Below are 25,556 nucleotides of genomic sequence, written 5' to 3'. Positions count from 1 at the left end.
TACATCTGGAGATTGGACTTAGTGTTAATAATTTACCAAAGTAATGCAGAGTTACTGGATAAAATGTAGGCATGCTGACTTTAGTATTATTGCCTAATTTCATGATTTCCCAATCTCTATGCAGTTATTTTTCCAAAGGTTATGGGAACATGAGCAAGTACTAAGTACTAAGTGCTAAGAATTAAGTATATTACTGTGAGTTTTAAACATTTTAAGTAATGTGTTTAGTAAAACAATTTCAAGAATCAGTTAATTTAATTGCCAAATAAAATTTAAAAAATAGATAAATAAAAAATAAATAAAAAATAAATCAATAAAAAAATAGTTTTGAGAGAACTTACCTACCTACCTACCTACCTACCTACCTAGTCTTCCACCCACCCACACTATATGGCCAAAAGTATGTGGACACCTGATAATCACACTGATATGTGCTTCTTGAATATTCCATTCCAACACCATGGACATTAATTATCAGGTCAGTACAAAAAAACAAACAAACAAACAAAAAAAAAAACATTTTAGATTTCCAAACAAAATTAACTGTTACAGAAAAATGTATGTCAGTAAAGAACTTAATATATTTTATAGTCAACTTTTCAGACAAAAAAAATAATGCTGGCTGTCAAAATTTACCAGCCAAATTCCTTATAAATCAGCACAAAATGAAGGTTAAAAACATGTCTTTGTGGCTCAGAATTTTGCACAGTACTGTATATACTATATACACTTAAAGTATGTATATCTAGACTTTTGCGTGCTTGAGTTGTTTCTACTGCTGCACCAATGCTGCATGTTTGGTTTTGTCTTTGCCCAGTAATGACAGTGATGTGACATCTGGGACTGGGGAAGGGTTTAAGGACAAAAATGACAACAAAAAACATTATATGTACAATATACTGCATGTATGTATCTATTACACACACACACACACACACACACACACTCATATTGTATATGTGTAACAATTTTTGTCCTTAAACCCTTCCCCAGTACCCAGATGTCCCCATCACTGTCATTTTTGGGAAAAGACAAAACCAAACACACAACATTGGCGTAACACACAAAAGTCCAAAAGTCATTGAACTATTAGGTTGCCCAATCTTATCAGGGGCTTCTGTCTGCATGTGTTGTTTGTTTAATTTTCTTTTTTTAAACACCCTTTTTAAGTTTGAGATTTTGAGTTTAATTATTTCCTTATGATTATCAATGGTGATACAGATCTGTCAGAACTACGCCTATTTCCTGTACAAAGATAATCAGGTTGAGTGACTGTAGAAAAGAGTAATAATATCATGTAAAGGTAAATGTATACTTAAACAATATTACTGTCAGTATCATATCTAAACAAACATGGACATGTGTGATGAGGAGAGAATTTCAGGGAGAATTTCAAAAGCATCTAAAACAAAAGAAATTTCTTCACAGTATTACATGACCACTGACGATCCAAACTGACTTATGTATGCATAATATGGTAGTGCAAATGCCTATGTTAACACGTAAATAGAATTTTTATGTGATAGCAAACAAATACTTTAGATGTTAAAATGGCAATTGCCAATAGAACACAGTCAATCCATATCTGTAATCTGAATTCATCTGCTTTTAACTTCAAATAATTAAAAAAAAAATAACACCAGAATACACTCACAGTTCCAAAGAATCATATCATATGGTCACATCTCCTTCAGGAGCACTCCATGAGTTTCATGTTTGCTGAACCTAAAATTAATATTACTTAATTAATCAACCTTAATGACAATTAACCAAATCTCAACTATCAGAAGCCCCTTATTGTCATGTATATCAGAGAAGGAACTCTGAACTACAGTTCCCAGCAGCCACTGCACCTCACCACATGTTCATAGCTTCTTTTGTTATTAAACTCTTTATCAGCACTTGCATCTGTCTCCCTCTCCGAATCGTGACAGAATGTAAGACCTCAACATGGATGTAGCAGAATTTTCAAGAGTCCAAAAGGCCCTATATGAAAAGGAAAACCGAGGTGGGAGAAGGAGGGAAAATACTCCCTAATTAAAAACAATGGCTTGACGTGATGTACTCCATTATGGGGTATGTCAAAGGGGAGCCTTCCACCAGGCTGGAACCATCTCCTACCCCCCCCCCCCCCCCACACTATGGATCTGGTTCAGCTTGCAGAGTCGACGGACAACGTTGCTCAGTCTCCCTGCTTATCTGAGGATGCCGCTCAGTATCCCTGTTCAGCTGAGGACGCCGGTCAGCATCCCTGTTCAGCTGAGGACGCCGCTCAGCATCCCTGTTCTGCTGAGGACGATGCTCAGCATCCCTGTTCTGCTGAGGACGACGCTCAGCATCCCTGTTCTGCTGAGGACGACGCTCAGCATCCCTGTTCAGCTGAGGACGACGCTCAGCATCCCTGTTCTGCTGAGGACGACGCTCAGCATCCCTGTTCTGCTGAGGACGCCGCTCAGCATCCCTGTTCTGCTGAGGACGCCGCTCAGCATCCCTGTTCTGCTGAGGACGCCGCTCAGCATCCCTGTTCAGCTGAGGACGCCGCTCAGCATCACTGTTCAGCTGAGGACGCCGCTCAGCATCCCTGTTCTGCTGAGGACGCCACTCAGCATCCCTGTTGTTCCACCTCCCAGTGCAGCCAAGAGCTCTACTTTTCTTTCCTGCTCTGCCTTGGACGTCACTAAGCCAGGCTCCGCTTCAGACGTCGCTCCACCTTCCTATTCGGCTGAGGATGTCGCTCCTCCTTCCTGCTCGGCTGAGGATGTCGCTCCCCCTTCCTGCTCGGCTGAGGATGTCACTCCCCCTTCCTGCTCGGCTGAGGATGTCACTCCTCCTTCCTGCTCGGCTGAGGATGTCGCTCCGCTTTCCTGCTTGGCTGAGGATGTTGCTCCCCCTTTCTGCTACATGGATGACATCGCTCCCCCCTCTAGCCTCGCGAAGAACCTTGCTCCCCCCTCTGGCCTCGTGGAGAACATCGCTCCCCCCCTCTAGTTTCATGGGGAACGTCACTTCCCCCTCAGGCTCCACCTTGAGCTTCGTTCCTCCCGCTGGCTGTGAAGTAGCCATCGTTCCGTATTCAAGACAGGCCAGGGATATCATGTTATCTCTCTGTGGTGCGGAAGAGACCGCTCCACACCTGAACCAGTTCCTGTCTGAAGTCGACGTCACGGCTGACCAAGTTCTGTTCACGCCAGAGTCTGCTGAAACGGCCGACCGAAGTTTTGCTTCCCTGTTCCGCTGAGGACCTCGCTCTGCCTTCTTGCCCTACTGAAACTGAAGACCCAGCTTCCCACACCTGGGTGCTGTCTAGCGACCCTGGCAAGCCTGCCTCAACCTCAGGCCTGCCCTGCGGCTCCTTGAGGAGCCTGCTATCTGTTGGACAATGCCTGACACAAGATCCTGTGAAGACATTTTGCCCAGATGGCCAGGACTGCCAAGGGAGGGGGTGTTTTCTGGTGCTCCGGGAGTAGCACCTTTTTGTATATGTGTGTGTGTGGGGGGGGGGGGGGTTGCTTCTGTCATGTATGTCAGAGAAGGAACTCTGACAGTTCCTAGCAGCCACTGCACCTCACTGCATCAGTCACATGTCCACTTTCACCTGAATCTTTCTTGTTAATGAGCACTCATGTGTATATAGCCACAGTTTGCACTGCACTCCTTGTCTTACATTTGTTTTTCTTTGCCATTGTCTCTGTTGCTGTGTTTATGGTCTTTGTTTCACGATTAGTTTTTGCCTTGATGTTTTGCTACATGTTCATAACTTCTTTTGTGTTTGTTTTCATTGTTATTAAACTCTTTTTATCTGGACTTGCATCTGTCTCCATCTCCAAATAGTGACACTTATAACTTTTCTACAGTAAATGTATAAACTGCAGCATTTAAAGCTTAGTTTACAAACACAAATGATCAGACTTTTAGGGTGCTTAGCATGACATGCAAACATGCAATGCACTAGCTGGTTTTCATTATGGTAGTTGAATGATTACAGTTATTTTCCCAAAACACCACAATGGTAATCTCTTTAAATAAACACAAAAAAATGCTACTTTTATGAAAAATGCTTTCTGAAAAATCGCTCTATTTTTTAGGTTTGCAAATCATGGTCTTTTCGAATTTGATTGATAAATGTTCATTAACTGCAATAACTCTTTCTGATACCTAATTACAAGTGTTTTTGTACTTTGACTCCAATAGAAATATAAAAAGAAAACCTCTAATTGTATTTAGGTACAATACTTTTTGCATTTTGTTAGATTCTGAACTTATAGCATAGAAATGTGACTACAGGAGCTACTGTTATGAACAGACATAACGTAAGCTAGCCAATCTTATGGTTATTTCCAAGAACAAACAACTCCTGAAATAATGTAATACTTGTCTGCATCAGCTAATGTTTAGGGAACACCATTGGACTATCGAACAACTAATCATAGTAATATTTAACTTTGTTTACAATCAGTTGAACTTACATTTGTGCTGCTATCCTCCTGCCATAATGGCACCGCTGAGTACAACATCAGCATCTAAAACCCCTCTGTAGGGCTTATTTTTTACAGAGAAGTGAAAAGAACAAACGTATGGTTGCATCTGTGGTTTTTTTAAAACTCAAAGCTTTTAATCAAAGCCAAATGAAGAGTTTCTAGGAGGTGGTGGAGATCCTATGGCATCTTACATCCACACTCAACTCTGGTCCACAGTTTATGGTCAAAACACATTTGCTCTAAGGAACCTTTTGTTTGTTCCATTTGTTATGACAACCCCCAAATGCAGTTGGCCGGGTCAGCAGCTGTAGACCTCATGTCAGATGAGGAAGATGGAAGTAAAGATGAATAGTCAGTGTCTATCACTGATGAGTCCAGAGTTATCTGCACTGTTCCTCAAGCTGCAGTAAAGACTGAAGGTTGCATCATGTTGGCCTGTTACGTTTCAAGGTTGGAGTTCGGAAGCAAATCACAGATTTTCAAAATAGTTTATTAAACGAACAACAAAACAAAGACACTAAGACAACTTGGAATAATACTGTGGCAAAACTAAACATAAACTAACAAGATAAAGAAACATGGTAACATGGAACACGGAAGTCTACGACAAATGAAAGACAGAAACAGTGCAGACAATGGCTATATACACAAGTGTGCTCATTAACATACGGGAATCAGGTGCAGGTGGTCATGTGACATGTAGTGCAGTGGCTGATGGGAACTGAAGTCCAGAGTTACCTCCTTGATATATGACATGGCCAAAATAAGTGTGCAACATACAAGTTCATTTATTGTTTTCAGACTTTTTGAAGCCCCAGGGTGCTTCTCCTGGAGAGCCCAAAAATACACACCCTCCATCTGGTGGTCCTGGCCCCCTGGGCAAAATGTCCCCAGCAAAACTAGGAGGCTGAGCGGCATCCACAGTGGAGCAGGGAGGCAGAGGGACATCCTCGGCGGGGCAGGAAAGCAGAGTGATGTCGGTGGGGCAGGACAGCCTCCTCAGCAGGACAGGAGAGGGGAGCGAAGTTCTCTGCGAGGCCCGAGGGAAGCTCCAAGATTTCCGCGAGGCCATAGAGGTGAGCGAGGTTCTCCGTGAGGCCAAAGGGAGGAACGATGCTCTCCACGGAGCATGAAGGGGGAATGATGTCCTCTGTGGAGCAGGAAGGGGGAGTGACATATGGTGCGCAGCAAAGAGGAACGACATCTTCAGCGGAACACGGAGGCAGAGTGATGTCCTCCGCGAAGCAGGAAGGCAGAGCGAGGACCTCAGCCGAGCAGGAAGGCAGAGCGACGACCTCAGCTGAGCAGGAAGGCAGAGCGGCGTACTCAGCGATGCAAGAAGGCAGAGCGACGACCTCTGCTGAGCAGGAAGGCAGAGCGACGACCTCAGCTGAACTGGCAAGCACAGCGGCGTTGAGTGAGGGGTTGTTGAACAGAGGGGTTGTTGAACAGAGGGGAGTACTTGGGTATGTCAGGACACGGAGCAACGTCTTCAGCCAACCCGGGTGACTGAGCGGCATCCTCAGCTGAACTGAAAAGCTGAGCGGCGTCCTCAGACAAGCAGGGACGCTGACTTTCGTTCTCTGCTGACTCTGTTTGCCAAACTAGAGCCATTATAGGGGAGGGAGGGTGGGAGATAGTACTAACCCCAACCACAGACTCCCCCTTGTACCCGGACTCCTCCTCCTGTTGGCGTGGCGTAGTCCTCTGTGAACATAGGAGGTAAGTTGAAGCCCAGATAATTCCTGGCAATGTGCTGCTTTCGTAGCACCGCTTGGTAATCCTCCGCCTGTTGGCGTAGCGTAGCAAAGTATTCCACAATCATCGGTGGCATCCTGACGCCCCAGTTCTCCATCCTGGTGATCTGCTGCTTCCAATTGTAGGTCTTTCGTTCGGTCACGTTTAAAGGTTGGAGTTCGGAAGCAATCGCAGATTTTCAAAATAATTTATTAAACGAACAACAAAACAAAGCCACTAAGACAACTTGGCATAATACTGTGGCATAACATGGTAGTCTAAGACAAACAAAAGACAGAGAAACAGTGCAGACAATGGCTATATATAAGTTTGCTCATTAACAAACGTGAATCAGGTGCAGGTGGTCATGTGACATGTAGTGCAGTGCAGTGGCTGACGGGAACTGAAGTCCAGAGTTACCTCCTTGATATATGACACGGCCAAAATAAGTGTGCAACATATGAGTTCATTTATTGTTTTCAGCCTTTTTGTTTTTTTTTTCTCACTTCTTATGTTATTACAGTGTATTTTTATCCCTAATAAAAGAAAAGATTACATTTTATACAACCAATCAAATGTATGGCCTTTGCCAGACACCCTTATCCAAAGCAACTTACATTTATCTCATTTATTCAATTGGGCAGTTGAGGGTTAATAGCCTTGCTTAAGGTCCCAACAGTGGCAGTTTGGCAGTGCTGTGATTTGAATTCATGACCCTTTGATCAGTAGTCCAACATCTTAACCACTGAGCTAAGACTGCCCATTGCTGTCATCTGAAAGTAATGAGTGGCCCCATAAAAAGCTGTTGAGTAGAGGTGGGTTAAACTTGAAGGTATCCGATCCAGGATGAGAGAAAGGACCAATAAGGGAAACTCTTTAATCAGCAGGGTATCACAAAGGTGAGTAAAGCAATTGTATCTCAGGTGTCAAAATGCCAAGGCAGAATACCACAGGGGATTACTCACTATGGTAACCAGTGCTGTTACATGGGAGTTTCCTCTTCAGTATATGTCCTTCTGTAAGTGGTATATAAGACCTATCTAGAGCTTTGCAGACCCATGGAATTAAGAGTTTCTGGGCTACAAATGCCTGGACAGCACTGTAATTTAGCATTTACAGGTCCAGAAACACCCCTTTTCATGCAGTGCTCCAAATAATATACCAAATAATATATTTCCTAAATATACTTAAAATTTGGCAAAGAATTGCAAGTACAGTAACATCTGTAGAAAAGCATTTATGCATTTAAAAAAAAGAATTTCTCTAAGTCATGAATTTTTGGGATTTCTTTGTTTTTTTTAAACCAAAACCACTGATATAAAATGTACAAGACTAGTATCCACTTGAGCACACTGTATCAGTGATTAATATCAGAGACACCAAATGTAAATGTTTTATTTTGAATTTTAATACAGTTATTGGTATTATTTGTTACTCCACATGATGAGAACATGCATAGTTTAAAAAAAAAAACTATGAACAACTACCCACATATGGCAGCTATATAACTTAAGTAGATAAAAGTTCTAAGAAATGAACAAAAATCGACATGCTTACAAACAATTTTAGAGGTTTCCAATGTTCTAGAACTTTTTCTGTTGAATTATTTGCAATATAAAAGTCTCAAAATAGTTGCACTAGAAGATGTCATAAAATGAGCACCTTTTGTTAGTGTATTATGAAATAACTATAAATGCAAATGCTTGGCAGTTTTGGTCACTAATTAAAAATACTTTTGAAATGATAACAAATATGGCAAAAATAAAATGATTTGGAGCAATTCTTGTTAGAATCACAGAAATGGTTGGATATTTGTGCTCATTTGTGCAATTATCTAATCAGCTAATCATATACTGCGACATGCAAATGGTAGGGCCAGAATAATGTCAACATCATAAATCCATGGACATCAACTTGTTCAGGCTGCTGCTGGTGGTGTAATGGTATGAGAAATGTTTTCTTGGTACACATGGGGGCACCTTAATGCCAACTGAGAATCAATTACACACTGATCCCTTTATGGTCACAATTTACCCATCTTATCATTGCTACTTTCAGCATGATAATGCACCACGTCACAAAGCACAAGTCATCTCAAACTGGTGCTATGAGCATAACAATGCGTTCAGTGTACTTTAATGACCTCTCCAGTCACCACATCTGAATCCAAGAGAGCCCATTTTGGAGGTGGTAGAACAAGACATTCAAAGTGCAACTGACAAATCTGCAGCAATTATGTGATGCAATTTTGCTAACATGTATACCAGAATATAAGAGGGATGTTTCCAACACTTTGTGGAATCCATGCCATGAAGAATTGACACTGTTCTAATGCAAAGGTCGGTCCTACTCATAATTCATAAGGTGTTCATAATAAAGTGGTTGGTGAGGATACAAGTGATGTGTATTGTGTTTTATTACACAATTTATTATTTTTTAAAATATCTATTATATTCTATTAGTACTCTTGCCTTTTTTTTCCTGGCTTAGACTGTTCTCTTTAAAGCTGCTGCCCTCACCAGCACTTCCTTTCTGCAAGGTCAGCATTTCAAGTAGAAACACAGCCAAACAAAATGACTCTGACACAGTTGAAGATTGGGGTCAAAGAAGAGGATCGGTCTGCTCTAGCTGAGGCCCATGGACAGAGATCATGTCATTTATACATCTACCTTGTGCTGAGGACACCACTTTTTGATTTGAGCCACTTCCCTTCAGGAAATGTGAAAGGAAACAAGCTGCCCTGGACCAGTTGTACTCCAAAGATAAGTTTCCTGTTTTTCTAATATTTAGGAATGCTCTTTAGACACCTCTTCACTGTTCTCACCCACACATGGCTATTTGTTTGTTAATCTGCAGCTATTTGTAACTGCTTTCAGATATTATATGTAGTTTCAACCCTCTCTTCTTTACCATGGATTTCACCATGTAAACAGTCATCTTCTGTAGAACTGGGACTGCTTTGTGTATCTGCAGTGTTGTAAGGGCAGTTTTTATTGCTGAGTCAGGTATTTAAATTGCAATTTGAGTGATTTGACATCACATGAAGTTCTATTTTTTTAACTAATCACTGCATATTACAGTAAAATACAATCAAATCCATAACAAAACCCAGTTTCACAATTCAATCAAAAATCAATTTCTGTATAACTAACAACCACACAAAAGGTATTGCTATGGCTCTTTCCTTTTATCTTATAGTTTAAATCCCCATGGTTAAATTTTAATAGAGACCTACTCTATAATAATCATGAATTTTGACTAAATCCTATATAATACGATATTTTCCTCTTTAATATTCTCTTTACCATTCCTGGCATTTCCTGACCCCTCCCCTGACAACTAGGATGTGTAGTCAGCATATCAGCAGAAACTGGACAGGAAGGATAGGAAGGATGGACAGCGCACAGATAGAGGAAGAGAAAATTTTTTCACCCACCACGAACAAACTGAATTGCATGCATTATGTTTTTATATTCTATAGACTAACAATAATAATTAATAAGCTGAGAAATCTCCAAAACTTAACTTATGCTGAGGTTTTTGATACTTAAGAATAAACATATTTATGAAAATATAGGTACAAATTAACTACAACTACAACTACATTATGGGTATTCTGTGGGGTACATTATTTGTACATTAGCACAGTGTTTGGACGCAATGTTGCAGTGCATTGTGGGACTTAATAAGGACGTGGTATGATTGTACAATATCGTGTAGTCTACTTACATAAAACGACTAAAATGTGTCCTTGAGCTCGTTGATAGCCTATCATTTAGACTGCTTGTACTCATTATTTATAGAATTTCTCATGGTTTAAAATTGATCATAGAAAGCTTTTTTTTCCCCAGGAACAAATTTCTGTCGATTAATTTGTTATAGATCTGATGCATTCAATCCAAATCTGGCAACCAAACAACTAGCCCTATCGCAGCCCTATAAGTACGACACCTGTGGGGGGAGGTGTCGAGTCTTCAAATCAGTGCATCTGGAGGTGTGGGTCAGTTGGGCAAGGCGTCCTGATCTGTGGAAGGTGGTCGTTTTTGGGGGTTTGGGTCGTAAACCAGTAATTATTCCATCTGGGTTTGTGTAGCAGCCATCCATTATCATCAGTGTTATATGGAAGTCGGCAACGCCTAAAACTCAACAGGTAAATGGTGTTGCAGCACCTCTGCTACCTTCTTGTAACTGTTTATTTTATAAGCGTTAAATTGAATTTTGTTAAGTGTTGGACGTATCATGTGTCAGGGATGTCTTAAACTTTTGCAATGCCACAGTTCAACATGAGTGATTTAAAGGGGTCCAGAGTGCTTAAGGACTCCTACATTTAAACCAAAGTCAAATTTCTTTTTGTTTTTTGCTCGCCTGAATTCAAGGTTTCATTAATTCATTACTAATTTCCTCCGGGTATCTCTAACATGCGGGTTTTACTTCACTTTGTACTTCACATTTAGTGTCTTCCTGATAAACTACAGCTGACTTCACTCAGTAGCTCATTAACACCCCCTGAAGGTATTACTGAAGAGAAAATGCGGTGCATATGGAGTTAAGGAGTAAGAATTGGGGACAGTGTAATAGAAACCACTGCGCAATGGAGAATATTACAATATCCTCCACAGTAGTATCCTGTATGATCAAGTTTATACCTGGAAACTGTATTAAAGTTAACTAATCCGGTCTGTTGGCTCACTCAAATAGCCTGTAATCATATTTAATGTCAAACGATCACCTTCCTATCTCCCATCGTATTTAAAAAAAAGAAGAAAAAAATTGAATGGAAGATTTTTGGAAATCTAAGTTTATTGTGCCGGTGTTCTCAGGCAGCTTACTCTACAAGAGCCACCTTTCTTCATGACTGCTGATATTGAGTCTAATTTGCCCTCATAAACTTTTACCATACTGTTTTTAATGGCAGTGTTTCTCCCTTTGTTTTGCAGATTTTCATTCCACTTGTCCATGTATTATCTTTTAATAGTTTTGAGTTGTTTTTATCTACTTGCAGTGGTGATGTAACAAGTGGCTTTGAGTTCTTCACACTGGCCTTTCTGTATTATTGGCTCCAAAAGTATGCTGTGGTCTTCAATAACATGTATTTCTTCTGTTTTGAAGCATTTGTGATCTCCACTACTTTATCTATACTTCTAAAACATCTTGTATGCTTACCACTTTTAAAATTGATGGCGGCAGGAGCAATTTCAACATTCGTAAATCTGTTAACATGTAACGTTCTTGGGTAAACATTTCTGTTTAGCCTGCTGATGCAGAACTGTGGGGTGGTGTTTTATGAACACTTTTAAACTTTTGCTGACTGCTGCAATTTAATGGAACTGAACTGGTACACATTGTTCATCTTTGTTACTGAACAGCCAGAATGATGAGCCAAGCAGAATATGCACAGATCTTTACTGTGCTGTCAACTGGTTAAACAAATTAATTATTATTGTCATCAATATACTGTACGTGATTGTAGTGGGATAAAATGTTGAGCATACCATTCAGGCTAAAGTACAATAGTAAAGCAAGTGTCCAAACTAAAGTTCTGGTAAAAACAGTGCAGTGCAATAAATGCAGAGCCTGTGCGTTATGTATAACTTTGCTACCAGCACCCACTGTTTGCATAATATTAAAATACTAAAAGGAGACTTGGACATATGTGGATAAGCAAATGTTATGCATTCTAATAGTTACATTGTTAAAATGGTTCTTGATTTTATTTGTTAGAAATGTATAGCTATTGTGATTTAGAGCAGTTTGTATTTCACAAATGTGGTTATTAATTAGCTGGCTGCTATCTAAAGATACTATGTGTAACTATATGTAATATGTAACCTCTGATGGACTCAGTCCACACTGAAGAACATGTAATATTTTAGCTATGGTTGCTACTTGCCATCAGATTAATCCACAACTGATGTTAGCAAGTGTATGTACTTTACAGGAGTATTGAAGTAGCACCTAAGGTTGTAACCTGATGCTTATTTTGACCTAAATTTTAGGCTTTCCAGTGTACTGCAAGAATTTTTTTTTTTTTTTTTTTTTTTTTTGTTTTGTTGCTCTACTGGGTTAATCCTGTTGCTACTTCTAATGTATAATGGAAAAATAAATATGTACTGAGGTTTTAAGTTTGTTTTTGTGCCTGACCTATGAAATTTTTGTATGTACTTGCGGTGTGTGTGGCTGGAATAGCTCTGTCAGGGAACATGTTATGTAGTAATGTTTGGTATACAAGTTATTGGGGATATTAATAACAATGTTCTGATTGAATAAAGCTAATGGAAAGTGCCCTGCTATTTCCTTCTGAGCTTAATGTTAACATAAGTTCCCTAGTTAGCGTGACACTGATGAATGGTGGTGCTCATGTGATGGAGCAGAAGCCTGGGTTAATGTTAAAGCCACAGCAAATAAACATCACAAGATTTAGACATGTTCAGGTTATTTTATGGACCTGTGTATACGTGTTCACCTGCTATTGCTTACTCCTTATGTTGCCTTTTAATGATCAGTTGAAGTACATGCATCACATGCAATGTGCTAGTATTTGTGTACAAAGTAATTATCCCTGGACAATTCATAGCCCAATGTACTGTAGTAGTCTAGCAGGAAGATACTGACGAATGCAATTGAACTTATCAGCTAGTGACTGTCAATAGACTGATTTTGATGAGGCTGAGAATCGGAAGGCAAGTAGTTGGAATAAGATTAACTGGATTTAATTGGCCAACCTTTGACCATGGACAACCTTTGACCATGAAATTCTTAACACTTCTCAATACACTGAACAGCCAAGCACATCATCTAAAGGTAGGTCTTAAATGCTTTTTTTCCCCCCTTTCTAACAGTTACAAAGTTGGATACATGTTTGATTGTGTATATGTACTGTACATATTACTAGTGTGTGTGTGTGTGTGTGTGTGTATATATTATAGATTTCTAGTCCTTACATGGATTGAGGTTTAACTGACTAGAATTTAATTTATTATTCCATTGTAGCTGGAAATTGTGAAACATTTTATTTATTTTTTAAATCAATAGATGGCATTTAAAGATTCATGACTTAATATTCACCTGGCTCCTATCTAAAATGTATTTTTATCAGTACTGGTCAAAGCAGTATTAAAAGGCTCTGTGATGCTTTTGTTGAACTTCTGTGGAAGGCGGTTGTAATTTTACTGTTTATAAGGGGTTAAACAGGAAGAGACTGTCAGCTTTTCCACACATCGATTCTTTGAATCATATGGGATTTTTTTTTTTTTCTTCCTTTGCCGAAAAAAGCAGGAAACCTTTTCTTGCTGACTCTAGAAATGAGCATGAACTGCCTGATTTCATGCTCACACTTACAAGTCCCATTGCTAAGTGCTTTAGTGTGTGGGGGGGGTGTGTGGTGGGTTTTCAAGTCGTCAAATTATTCAACACCGTCCTCTGTTCACATCACTACATGCACTACTATAATTAACTTTGTTCTAGGCCCAGTGCTGTGGATGTGTGGTTTAACTGCATGTGTTCCTTTGTTTTGAGGAGCCTTGTGCCTTTTTTCTTCCTTACTCTGAGGTGCCCCTACCATGTCAACAGAAGTACAGCCTGTGCCTGTAGCCCCTGTAGGACCCACCGCTGAGCCTACACTGCCAGCTGTGGTCAATGAAACCAGCACAGTGGTAACTGAAAACCCTACGGCCACAACCGCAGCTTCAACACCAATCGCAAGCAAATTTTTCTCAAGAGAGAAGAAGAGAGGTACACTTAGCTTTGTTTCTTTTAATATCTCATGCAGGAGTCTCTTAAGCTTTAGTTTTACAAAGCGCTCTGTGGAATCTAGGCACTCATCTGGGTGACTGCCTTCTCACCCTAAATGTTTCAGTTTTTTTCACTCACTATGCATTGTTAAAGATCTTCACATTGATCTTTCTCTCCTCAGCTCCAGAGAAGACAGATGAGTACCTGCTGGCCAGGTTTCAAGGTGATGGTGTTCGATACAAGGCCAAACTGATTGGCATTGATGATGTGCCTGAAGCCAGAGGGGACAAAATGAGTCAGGACTCCATGATGAAACTGAAGGTACAGATCCAAAATGGCTGACCTAAAATTCTAGCCCTATAACTTAGATCTAGAATTGAGACTTGGCATCCCAAAGCCAGCAACTTTGCTTTCCATATCAGCATAGTACATATGGACCTCTTTAACCCTTCAGTTAATTAAGTGTACGTTTGTGTAATTGTATGTAGAATTTCTGTGGCATTGTGGTTTTTGAGACTGCTTGGGGTGTGGGGTGTTTTTTTTTTTTTTTTTGTGTGTGTTTGTAGGGCATGGCTGTAGCTGCTCGTTCCCAAGGCAAACACAAGCAAAGAATTTGGGTGAACATCTCTCTAGAGGGAATTAAGATAACTGATGAAAAGACTGGGGTAAGAAGCACAATGGAGTTTTGTCACTGAATTGTTCCTGATATCCACAACTGTGTTTTTGTGACTGCTCCTGTTGCTGAGGATTTTTTAAATTTATTTTTGTTTTGTTCTTTCTGCAGGTGATTGAACATGAGCATACAGTGAACAAGATCTCCTTCATTGCTCGTGACATCACAGATAATCGGGCATTTGGATATGTGTGTGGGGCAGAGGGCCAACATCAGTTCTTTGCTATCAAGACAACTCAGCAGGTTTCTGATGGCCCATAAGCTGTTGCATGACCTCCTATTTTATTTTTTATTTATTTAATATTTTTTAAAGGATTGTTCAATCTCTGTAGTGGAATGTGACCTTAAAACAAAAGTTTGGGCAAACTAAATGGAAAACTCCCAATTTCCTCAAAGGTGTTTGGGTTTTAGTTTTGTACCAACACTAGAAGGATATTAAAGCTAAAGGAAGCTTTTAGCTGCCAGTTTAGCAGTATATCAAATGGCACATTTGCCACAAACTACATTGGCTTTTATAAACTCAAATGGAATTGCTTATGTGGGTTTTTAAACTTGTATGACATTCTTGGCTTGGAGCAGAAATCACATTTTTCCCAAATGCTAGCATCAGCCTCCAGTTGTACCAAAGTTAAAATGCTGTTCCCATTTGATTTAAAATAAATAATTTTTTTTTATAATACATCAGCCATAACGTCACAACTGCTGAGGTGAAGTGAATAACCTTGATTCTCATTACACCTGTAAATGGGGTGGGATATATTAGGCAGAAAATGAAGTCAGTTCTTGAATTGATGTTTTGGAAGCAAGAAAAATTGGCAAGCGTAAGGATCTGAGCAAATTTGATGAGGGCCAAATTGTGATTGCTTGATGACTGGGTCAGAGCGTCTCTAAAATTGCAGATCCTACAGGGTGTTCCTGGTATGCAGTAGTTGGTACCTACCAAAAGTGGTCCAAGGAAGGACAAATGGTGAACTGGTGACAGGGTCATGGGCACCCATGGCTCATTGTGTATGGGGATTGAAGGCTTAATGCTGGCTATGAGAGGTTTCAGAACACGCAGTGCATGGCAGCTTGCTGTGTAGCTGTAGAACGTTCAGAATGCCCATGCTGACCCTGGTCCACCACTGAAAGCATGTGCCATGGGCACGTGAGCATCGGAACTGTACCATGGTACAAAGTGGCCTGGTCTGATGAATCGCATTTTCTTTTGTATCATGTGGCTTGCTGGCTGTGTATGCATTGCTTGCTTGGGGAAGTGATGGAACCAGAATGCACTATAGGAGAGAGTGAGAAACCTTGGGTCCTGGCATTCATGTGGATGTTACTTTGACATGTACCACCCACCTAAACGCTGTTAAACACTTTCAGACCAATTACACCCCTTCATGGAAACGGTATTCCCTAATGGCAATTGCCTACTTCAGCAGGATAATGCACCCTGCTGCACTGCAAAATTTGTTGAAGGTGTTGACTTGGCCTCAGGTTGAGGTGTTGTGGGATGTGCTGGACAGAAGTCCGATACATGGAGGCCCCACCTCACAATTTGCAGGACTTGAAGGATCTGCTGCTAACGTCTTGGTGCCAGATACCACAGCGCAACTTCAGATGTCTTGAGTCCATGCCTTGATGGGTCAGAGCTGTTTTGGCGGCATAAATGACCACCTCAATATTATGCAGGTGGTTTTAATGTTGTGGCTGATGTGTGTGTATATACAAATTATGTCTTGAGGTGATGTTAAACTTGTGGCTATAAGCTTCCCTTACTCATTAGCAACTTTATTCTAGTGACTCCTGTGGGAAAACTGAAACTTATCTGCAGCTTATCACCTACAATTTAGTCAAGGAATAAACAATTTAAGTCTCCAAATTACACCTTCCTGTAGTTTTATTAAAACACTAGATGCATCTCTTGCTGCTTTTCTTCAACGCTTCAGGCACAACCACTGGTCATGGATCTGAAGGATCTATTCCAGGTGATCTTCAACACAAAGAAGAAAGAAACTGAAGCTACACAGAAGGTAACACCGCTTCTAGAACCTGGCAGGGAATGTGTGTTGCAGCTGAAGCTTTTATTTAATGGTGTTAATACCTAAATATAAAACATAAACAATGTTAATCTCATATTGGCATATCTGAACCTTTATTTTTTTTTTAAGCTTAGGTCACCCTAAATTCCAAGAGCTTTTTTTTTTCCACCCACTTTGTAGAGCAGAACTTGGCAGCTGTGTGTATTTTTATACATGTGTGCAAATTGAGGGTGAATATCTTCTCTGCCAATCACTTACCATGTCCCTTTTTTTATTGTAAATAATGTAAACATAAATTAATATCCATATAGTATCAATTTGAACATTAAATAGCACTGGCTCTCTTTTCCTTTTACATTCAGGTTACCCATTTGATTTAGCTTTGTCCTTGAATTTCAAATTGTCTCTGCAGCATAAAATGAATGAAACACAACATGGACAAACAACTGTTTAACCTTTAGCTGTTTATATCCCCTACAGTAGCTTGTTGCTATGTTAAACTAGTGGCCATCTTGCATGTCAACACAATCCAGAGACTTTAATTGCTTGGCATAACCTATGGCAAAGCTGCTTGTCTTATGCGGCTGAACTTGCTGGCTGCTTTAGAGTTTTTCTTTTTTTGAGTTAGTTTTCACATACTTTTTCTTCTGAGTGAGGTCCATTAAGAATGTAGCCTGAACAGTAATATAAGGTTGGCTTCAAAATGTTGCACTTGAAAAATGGGGTTATATTGCACTCTAGTGCTTTTTGCAAAAATTGTTTTTAATTAAAATGCATCCTTTTCTCTTTAAAAACTTTAAGATAATACTTTTATTAATCCCTAGATGGAGAAATTAGGGAATTAATCTTTTTCTTTCCTTCTTTCTTCAGGATGGTACCAGTACCATTGTTGAGGTAGGTATTCTACACTTCTAAGTGGTTCCAATAATTCCAATACACTGGTATTTGACAGGCTACAACTTCTCTCTTTAAAGAATGGAAGTGATGCATTGCTCAGTCTGGATGGTCAGGTAGAGGCAGTAAAAGTAAGATTTCTAAAATTAGTGAACAATGAACTTTACTCAGAATAAATAAATACTCCACAATGTCCGTTTTAAAAAGTATGAGGCTGACTAAAAGTATTGACTGTCTCTCTGCATACAGAATGTGGAACAGACGGACCTTTTTGGAGATATGTCCACACCCCCAGATATCAACTCTCCCACGGTAATGCATGGCTATTCCTCATTCATACCTCACTAAAGGTGTATCCACAATATGCTCTTAACTGCATCTACTATCTATGCATCTTAACTGCACCCCCCCCCCCCCCCCCCCACCAACACACATTGTTCTTGAACAATTATCCCATCAATATTTGTGAAAGAAAGCTGGCAACACTTCTAGTCCAAAGTCTGCTCATTTCACCAAAAACATGTTTGAGATTTAATGAAAATATGTATTACTTTAACTTGTACACATGGGAATAATAAACATGTTGAAATGCATGTCATTATTTTGAAAACGCAACCAAAAGACCTAAAGGGGACTGAGCACTTCTTGACTTATTTAAATTGCAAAGATCAGTCCATCACAGAACACTTCACTTTCCTAGTTTTGTTAGCTCTGTAAAATCTTGTGAATCTTTTGTAGCGCAGCACCCCAGACTGAGGTCCATCAATGGCCACCTTTTTCATGATCTGTAAATCAAATAAGCAGACTCAAGAAACTTGCCCATTTAAAAATATGTATTTTTAAATGATGTTTAAAGTTTATATATATGCCAATCAGCCATAACCACCCGCCTAATGTTGCGCATTGTGCTGGCATAACAGCTCTGACCCATCGAAGTATGGTCTCGAAAGGTGTGGTATAATGAGTATTTATTGGTCACACATGCACAGTGAAATTCTTTTCTTCACATACCCCAGCATGTCAAGAAACTGGTGTCAGAGCACAGGGTCAGCCATGATTCAGCACCCCTGGAGCAGGGAGGGTTAAGGGCCTTGCTCAGCACTGGCAGCTTGTTAGTGCTGGGGCTTGAACCCCCAACCTTCCGATCAGTAACCCAGAGCCTTAACCCCCAAGTCACCACCACTGCCCCTACAGTGCCAAGACATTAGCAGCAGGTCCCTTTAAGTCCTCCAAGTTGTTGGGTGGGTCCTTCATGGATTGGACTTGTTTGTCCAGCACATCCCACAAATGCTCAATCAGATTGAGAGCTGAGGAATTTGGAGGCAAAATCAACACCCAGAACTTTCATGGTCCTCAAACCATTCCTGAACAATTTCTTGCAGTGTGGCAGGGTGCATTATTCTGCTGAAAGAGGTCCCTGCCAAAAAGGGGTGTGCTTGGTCTGTAAGAATGTTTAGGTGGTATGTGTCAAAGTAACATCCACAAGAATTCCAGGACACAAGATTTCCCAGCAGAACATTGCGCACTGCATCTTGGCACCATTTCCCCAGGTAACCGATGCATGTGCACACAGCCTTCCACGTGAGGTAAAAGAAAATGATTCATAGGCCTAGTGTACTTTCTTCCAATGCTCCATGACTCAGTTGCTCATGACTTGTATCCAATTTGCTGTTTTATTAGCTTGGCAATGAACATCTGCCCCAGATTAATCACACAAACATTCATCCAATCACTGACTGTTGATTGGCAGGTCATTCCTGTTGCCAGCTTACCTTTCCATTTGAGATCTGATAACCTCTCCTGGGTTGTCGTCAGTGCATAGAGCTCACTGCTGTTTTTACATTCAGTCCGATATGTCGCCAAAATGCCTTTTTACGTTCATTTGACATAAGGCAGTCCACAAAAACACTTGGGTGATGCACTGAAGACTTCCTATGGTAGGGAAAACCCTGTTTTTATTACTTGCTATTGTGCTTCAGAAGTATATTTGATCTACATTCATGGGATGTCATTCAGTTTTTAGAACTCTGAAATATGCCAGATTTATAAATTAAAGGTCAGGTATGAATATACTGTATACTTAAATGAAAGCTCTCAAAAAGGAAACCTTAAGATATGCCAGGACTGCAAAGTGACCTATTTCACAAAGGATATTTGAAGTCAAATAGTTATTACTTTGTGTATGATGCAGCAGTATCACTGGACAACCATCTGATTTTACCTAAGCAATTAAACATGGAGGACTAACCAATAATTTTCTTTCCTCTCCTGTACTTTTTTTTTTTTTTTTTTTTTTTTTTTTTTGTCCTCCCCCCCCCCCCCCTCCATTCTCTTGCCTCATCTTTATATTTTCTGATTCTTCTTTCCTAATTCAAACTTGGCAGGACAGTGTTTTGTTGCTGGAACTTGCTTCTGTGATTGATGCCAATCAGAACCACCTTAAAAGCAATCCTTTCATTTCCTATCCAACAGTTCCTTGCAACACACCCAGTGATGCCCCTTTCTCTTCCTCATTAGATATAGTTTTCAGTCCTAGTCCAGTCCCATTCAATAATGATCCCTTTGCTCCACTTGGTGGCCAGTTTGGCTCTTCTACTGTTTCACCCCTGTTGTCCAATTGTGCAACAGTCCTTTCAAGAGGCAGTCAGGAAGAACAAGTTGGACAAAACAGCTTAAGTGGTGACTCTGCATCCAGCAGTCATGTTTTTAATGGACTAACTGATGGTCAGTATCCAAAGAAGGGCATCAATCAACCACTTGAGTTTCCTTTAATGGAGATGAATGGAAAAAGTCAGACCCCTTCTTTTTCCAGCATACTTAATCAAACAAGCCCCCATCTGCCCCAAACTTGTTCTCCACTGTGTAATGGTCTCAGCAACTCTTTGCTTCCTATGTTTCAATCTCCACCCCTCTGTAAACATGAAACCATGCCACCTATTGTGCAAAATGGCGGGTTGATGGCCCTTTGTCCCCCACCACCAAGCTCTAAATGTGGTCGTGTACAGAGGAGACAGAAGGTGAACTTTTTTTTTGTGCACTATAAATTAACTTGTAATGGTGTTTGGTGATGGGTGGCGTTTCACAGTGCTTTTTGTAGAGGGTGCAGTTGACTTCACAAACCAGGAAGGTGGGAATGTCTTTTACATGCTAATCTGTGGTCATTAATAAGATTTATTTTGGAGATGGAAGCTCCTTTTCCTACTATTCCTGCATGGGTTTTTAATTTAAAGAAAATGTACAATGCTTGAAGGAGCAGCTAGCATTGCTGTCACAGGTTTGGTCCTGAGCTTGGATTAGTGTCTGTACAGTGTCTTGCATATTTCCCCCATGTCTGAAGGTCTTTCCTCCTGGATTTTTCTCCCACGTCACAAAAACAGGCAAGTAGGTGGCTTGGATACACTAAATTGTCCCTTGGTGTAAATGAGTGAATGTGTGCACCTATGGTGCCCAGTGTAATTTGGGCCCTTGTACCCTTTTCCAGGAGAAAGACTTTCATATGTTTCTACATAAGGGGGTTGAAACATTGAAATACTCTTTAATGCTTGTTAAAGAGCTTGTTGATGGCCACAGTTGAGTGTATTAATATACCTAATTTGAATGTGCTGTCTGTGTCCATATAAACCTAATTTGGCTTTAAATGTGGAACTGTGTGCTTTGAATGCTTCAGTAATGGGGTGTGAGGTTCTTTTCTACAAACATTTTGTATGGAAAATATGGGTTTTTTTTTTTTTTTTGCTGCATTTGAAATATCTTGTGTTGAAATACCTGTGTATAATGTGTGTGTGATACTTTGCTCCCTCTGTAGTCTCCTGGAAATGAAATGTTTGGGGCCAATATATTTGGATCGCCAGCTCAGGGAGAGGGTCCACATACGGCTCAATCCAGCTCTTCTATTCCAGCAGATCTGTTCAACCCTACAACCACTCTTGGTTAGTGACCAGTTCTAGTTCTTTAGTTGTTAGTCTAACCAGATGTTTTTCATTTTCTGAATGCATGTGGCACTTTACTATAGTAATGACACTAGGGTACAAAGTATCAAGAACAAAAGTTTGACCTTTAGATTGGTCTTAATGAGAATTATCGACAGTAAAAAACATAATTTATCAACTAAACAAATTTAAGATGGTGCTATAGAAGTATGCATACATCCAGAACAACCACTAGACTTGATTAATACTATATAACAAAAAAGAACTCATTGAATGAATCACTTCAAAGGAAATTATTGCAACTCGCACTCCACTGTAAGTTACTCACGTTTCGTAATATCAGTGTATTATCACACTCGGTACTGAAGTGAGATTTGTTCGCCTGAGATCCTTATGGAATTCCAGCCAGTAGAAATAATTGCAGTGGAGTTAAAGAACTTTTATTTACATTCTGAACTGAAGCTTGGTACATGCATCTTTGTACATGCAGATGAGTGACAAATTAAATGGATAAAACCCTGCTACTTCGTAAGGTGTTTAGTCCGTGCAAACTGCCAGAACAGCTTCGGTGTGCCTTGGCATGGAGTCCCTGTAATTGTACTGAAGGACTGAACACCATTCTTCCAAAAGATATTTAGCCAGCTGGTGTTTAAATGTTGGTAATGGAGAGTGCTCTCTAACACATTGGTTCTAAATCGCTAAATACTTCTGTTGACTGTGAAGGCTATAGCATGTGATTTACACCATTTTCATACTCATTAAATCATTCAGTATGCCCTTGTGCTCTGTACATGGGGACATTATGATCACTCTTCTCAGGATAGAAACGTTTTGTGATCAGATAAAGGTGATCTGTCAGAATACGGTCACGTAAACAAATTGGGGAAAGCCCACAAATTGTTGGCTTTTTTTTGATGCATTTGGACAGCAAACACTTGATCATCTTTGAAACGGTGCCTATTAAATGTGATACTTGAACAAAACCACAAGGTTTATCATTTTATTCAACAAATATCAACTGAGGTGATACTCTTCTGTGGAACATGTAAGTACACCCTTGGCCTCAGAAGCTAGTATTTGCCCCCTTTAGCTGAAATAACTTTTAGGCATTTTGCATAATTGTCCACCAGTTTCCAACATAGGCTTACTGGAATATTTGACAACTATTCTATGCAATGTTCTTTTAGTTCTTTTAGGTTCCTGCACTCCCTAAGCAGGTTCCAATCACTGGCACCCAATCCTGAACACCTGATTCTAATTTTATGTATTTGAAGGTGTGATAACTGTAGGGGTGTACTTGCACTTTGCATGTGACCAATCTGTTTTTTTTTAGGTTTTTTTTTTTTGGGGGGGGGTGTAACTTTGTATTGATTTGCAGTGACCTTTCCTCTAAGGGGGCAAGTGGACCTAAACTATGCTATCAAAATGCCATCCACACCAAAAAAGAGCCACTGTTTATCATCTGTATAAATATTGCCATTGTGGTGGTAGTGATGTAGTACATAAAATATTCCATATTTATTCAGGACTTTATTTTAAACATTGTTCCCTTCCTGCATTTTAGCGTCAATGTCATTGGGACCACCATCTGTTCCTCAAGCTCTTACGACAGGTCCGTGGGGCCAACCAGTCCTGTCACTGTTTCCTCAGCAGGGCTCTGGCCCCCAAGTACCAGTCCAAGGTGCACCATTAAATTCTCTTCCCCAGCCCTGTGCGTTTGGGGGAACACCAGTACCTCAGTGGGGACAGCAGATGCCCTCTTCTTTTGCCACTCCAGCTGCCACTCAAGCTTGGGGAAAACAAGCAACCACAGCAGCCATGAGTGCCTGGCCCCAATCTGGCACTGTGTCCAACCCCTTTCAGCCCAGTGCAATTCCTCCCATGATGACTCTTCCTGGAGGAATAACAGGGCAGGCATCTTCAGGGGTCCCTCCACTGCCTCGCCGGCCACCTCCTGTAAAAGAAGAGGTACCTGCTGTTAAAAATGCTTTCACAGCTTTGGACCCCCTTGGTGGGAAGGAACAGAAAACCGGGAAGGATATGTTCAAAAACTTCCAGATTGCAAAACCTGGAAGTGTCCCCCTGTCAGGCCCAAACACCAATGGCACATTTGAAGAGTACTTTTCCAACAAAGTTGGTTTAGCCCAGGAAGCAGCTGACCATGATGACTTTGACATTAGCCAGCTCTCTGCCAAATCGATTGGTAATAACCTGGACATAATTTGACTTGCTTATGTAGTTTTAAGAAAAAAAACAGAACTACACTTAATGTGGGGTGTTTTCTTTTTCCCTCTTTCTTCCCCCCCAGAGCCTCCTAAACCTGCTCTTCAGCATGCCTCTACAACTACTGCCCCAGCTCAGGCTCAAAGCTTGACCCCGTCCTTGACAGGAGTGTTCCTGGATGCTGCTTTCTCTCCTAATTCAGCTCCAACCCCATCAGGCCCAGATCCTTTACCAGCTGCCAATCTTTTTGATGACACTTTTGGAAGCAGCTTTTTAGCACCACCTACAAATACAGTAAATGGATACAGTACTATGTCAAATAAGCAAATCTCTTTTAAGTGATAAGCAACAGATCTAATTTAAATAGATCTGGACAATTGGTATAAATGTGTTCACATTTGGCCAGGATTAACCAGACCTAAATTTTGTTAACATTTAAAGGTAATGTTTTAACGATCAATTTTGTTGAATGGACTGCTGACTTCCTTTTAACAAGACACTTCCTTGAGTGGCTATGTAATATTGTAATCTTTACTTTGCAGGGTGGTCCAGCTACACAGACCACTGTAAAAGCTGATACTTCTGTAGACCCCTTTGGAGGAAATCCTTTTGCCTAACCTTTCTCAAATCCTGCACTGTTCAGGTATGTAACTCTCATGTTAAGTGTTGGGACAGTAAAACAATAAGCCAAAAGTTGCCTGGCATTTTGAGACACTCAGGAGGTGTTGAATGCATGTTACTTCAGAATACCGGTGTGCTGTATATTCTTTAATATGCTTATGACATTAAGGTTTTTGGTTAAAAAAAAATAGACTTGTATAGAAAATGTTAATCATGCTATCTTGGTCAATGAACTGCTTCAGTTGAACTGTATATATGAATTTGTGTATATACACTATGGCCATAAGTTTGGACACCTGACCATTACACCCATATGTAGACCTGCCCCAACTGTTGACAAAGTTGGAAGCACACAACTTGATGGGATGCTTTTGTATGCTGTAGCATACAAAGGCATGAAGCCGGGTCCAAAATGACCAGGGTTGCCAAAATCTGAGTGTGAAAGCTGCGGTGGCCTGCACAGAGCCTGACCTCAACCCCACTGAACACTTTCAGGAATGCTGACTGCACCCCAAGCTTCCTCACCTGACAGCAGTGACTGATCTAATGCTCTCGTGTCTGAATGGGTAAATCCCCACGGCCACACTAAAATCTAGTGAACAGCCTTCCCAGAAGTGTGGTGTTTAAGGGCAAAGATGGTCTAAATCTGGAATGGGCTGTTGAACTATTTTGGCCATATAATGGAGATGTTGGGTTTTCTTTTTGAGGTTTACAAAGTCACTGAAGATTAGTGTTGGTGTGATTTCACCCATGTTGATCTATTTTTTTTCTTTCTTTCTTTTTACCCCCCCCCCCCCTCTTCCTCTTCTTTATACAGAAAGTGGGAAACCATCTGCAGCAGTGTCTGCTCCACTGTCCACACTGTCTTGCATGTTTCTTTTTTTCTCTTGTATCTGATCTCAGGTTGGTTTCTCTCTCATTAAATTGACTTGATCCATTTCCCAGCGTTACAATCGCTTGAAGAAAATACAAATTGTGGGAAATGAAAATGACTGAGGTGATGAGAAGGAGTTGGGTAAATTGGCATAGATCTTATGTTGAGAAATTTCAAATACTTACTGGATGCAAGATGCTGTTTTGTCTGAAATTAAAGTAAGCATGAAATGATGCCTGTCTACTTTCTCTTCTTTTGAAAATTCAAAAAGCATTATTAAATGCTTTACTTTTAATGTCAGGTTATTAAAATGGTTACACAATGACTGTTTCAGCCCATCTGCTCTTCAAAATGACCGCCTTTTTTGTG

The 25,556-nt window shown here is 40.4% G+C and overlaps 1 protein-coding gene across 3 annotated transcripts; it reads left to right on the top strand.

Annotated features, from left to right (window-relative positions):
• The first annotated feature begins 9,848 nt into the window (after positions 1-9,848).
• On the top strand, positions 9,849-25,420 carry dab2 (DAB adaptor protein 2). Of its 3 annotated transcripts, XM_053617642.1 has the most exons (15): positions 9,849-10,365; positions 11,153-13,016; positions 13,764-13,946; positions 14,128-14,267; positions 14,513-14,611; positions 14,731-14,862; positions 16,554-16,637; positions 17,517-17,540; positions 17,621-17,671; positions 17,790-17,852; positions 21,346-21,469; positions 23,034-23,672; positions 23,778-23,986; positions 24,235-24,335; positions 25,131-25,420. In XM_053617642.1, exons 3-14 carry the CDS (start codon positions 13,775-13,777, stop codon positions 24,307-24,309), a joined length of 1,812 nt encoding a protein of 603 aa, XP_053473617.1. In that variant the 5' UTR covers positions 9,849-10,365; positions 11,153-13,016; positions 13,764-13,774; the 3' UTR covers positions 24,310-24,335; positions 25,131-25,420. The 3 variants fall into 3 exon arrangements, with proteins under 3 accessions (XP_053473617.1, XP_053473616.1, XP_053473619.1); XM_053617641.1 differs by lacking the exon at positions 11,153-13,016 and having other exon boundaries at positions 9,850-10,365; XM_053617644.1 differs by lacking the exon at positions 11,153-13,016 and having other exon boundaries at positions 9,865-10,365; positions 13,785-13,946.
• Positions 25,421-25,556: the final 136 nt, after the last annotated feature.

This window comes from Ictalurus furcatus, chromosome 28 (assembly GCF_023375685.1).
Source record: "Ictalurus furcatus strain D&B chromosome 28, Billie_1.0, whole genome shotgun sequence".
Lineage (NCBI taxonomy): Eukaryota > Metazoa > Chordata > Actinopteri > Siluriformes > Ictaluridae > Ictalurus > Ictalurus furcatus.
Note: the sequence above shows the minus strand (reverse complement) of the source record. Positions and strands in the feature narration are given on the sequence as shown.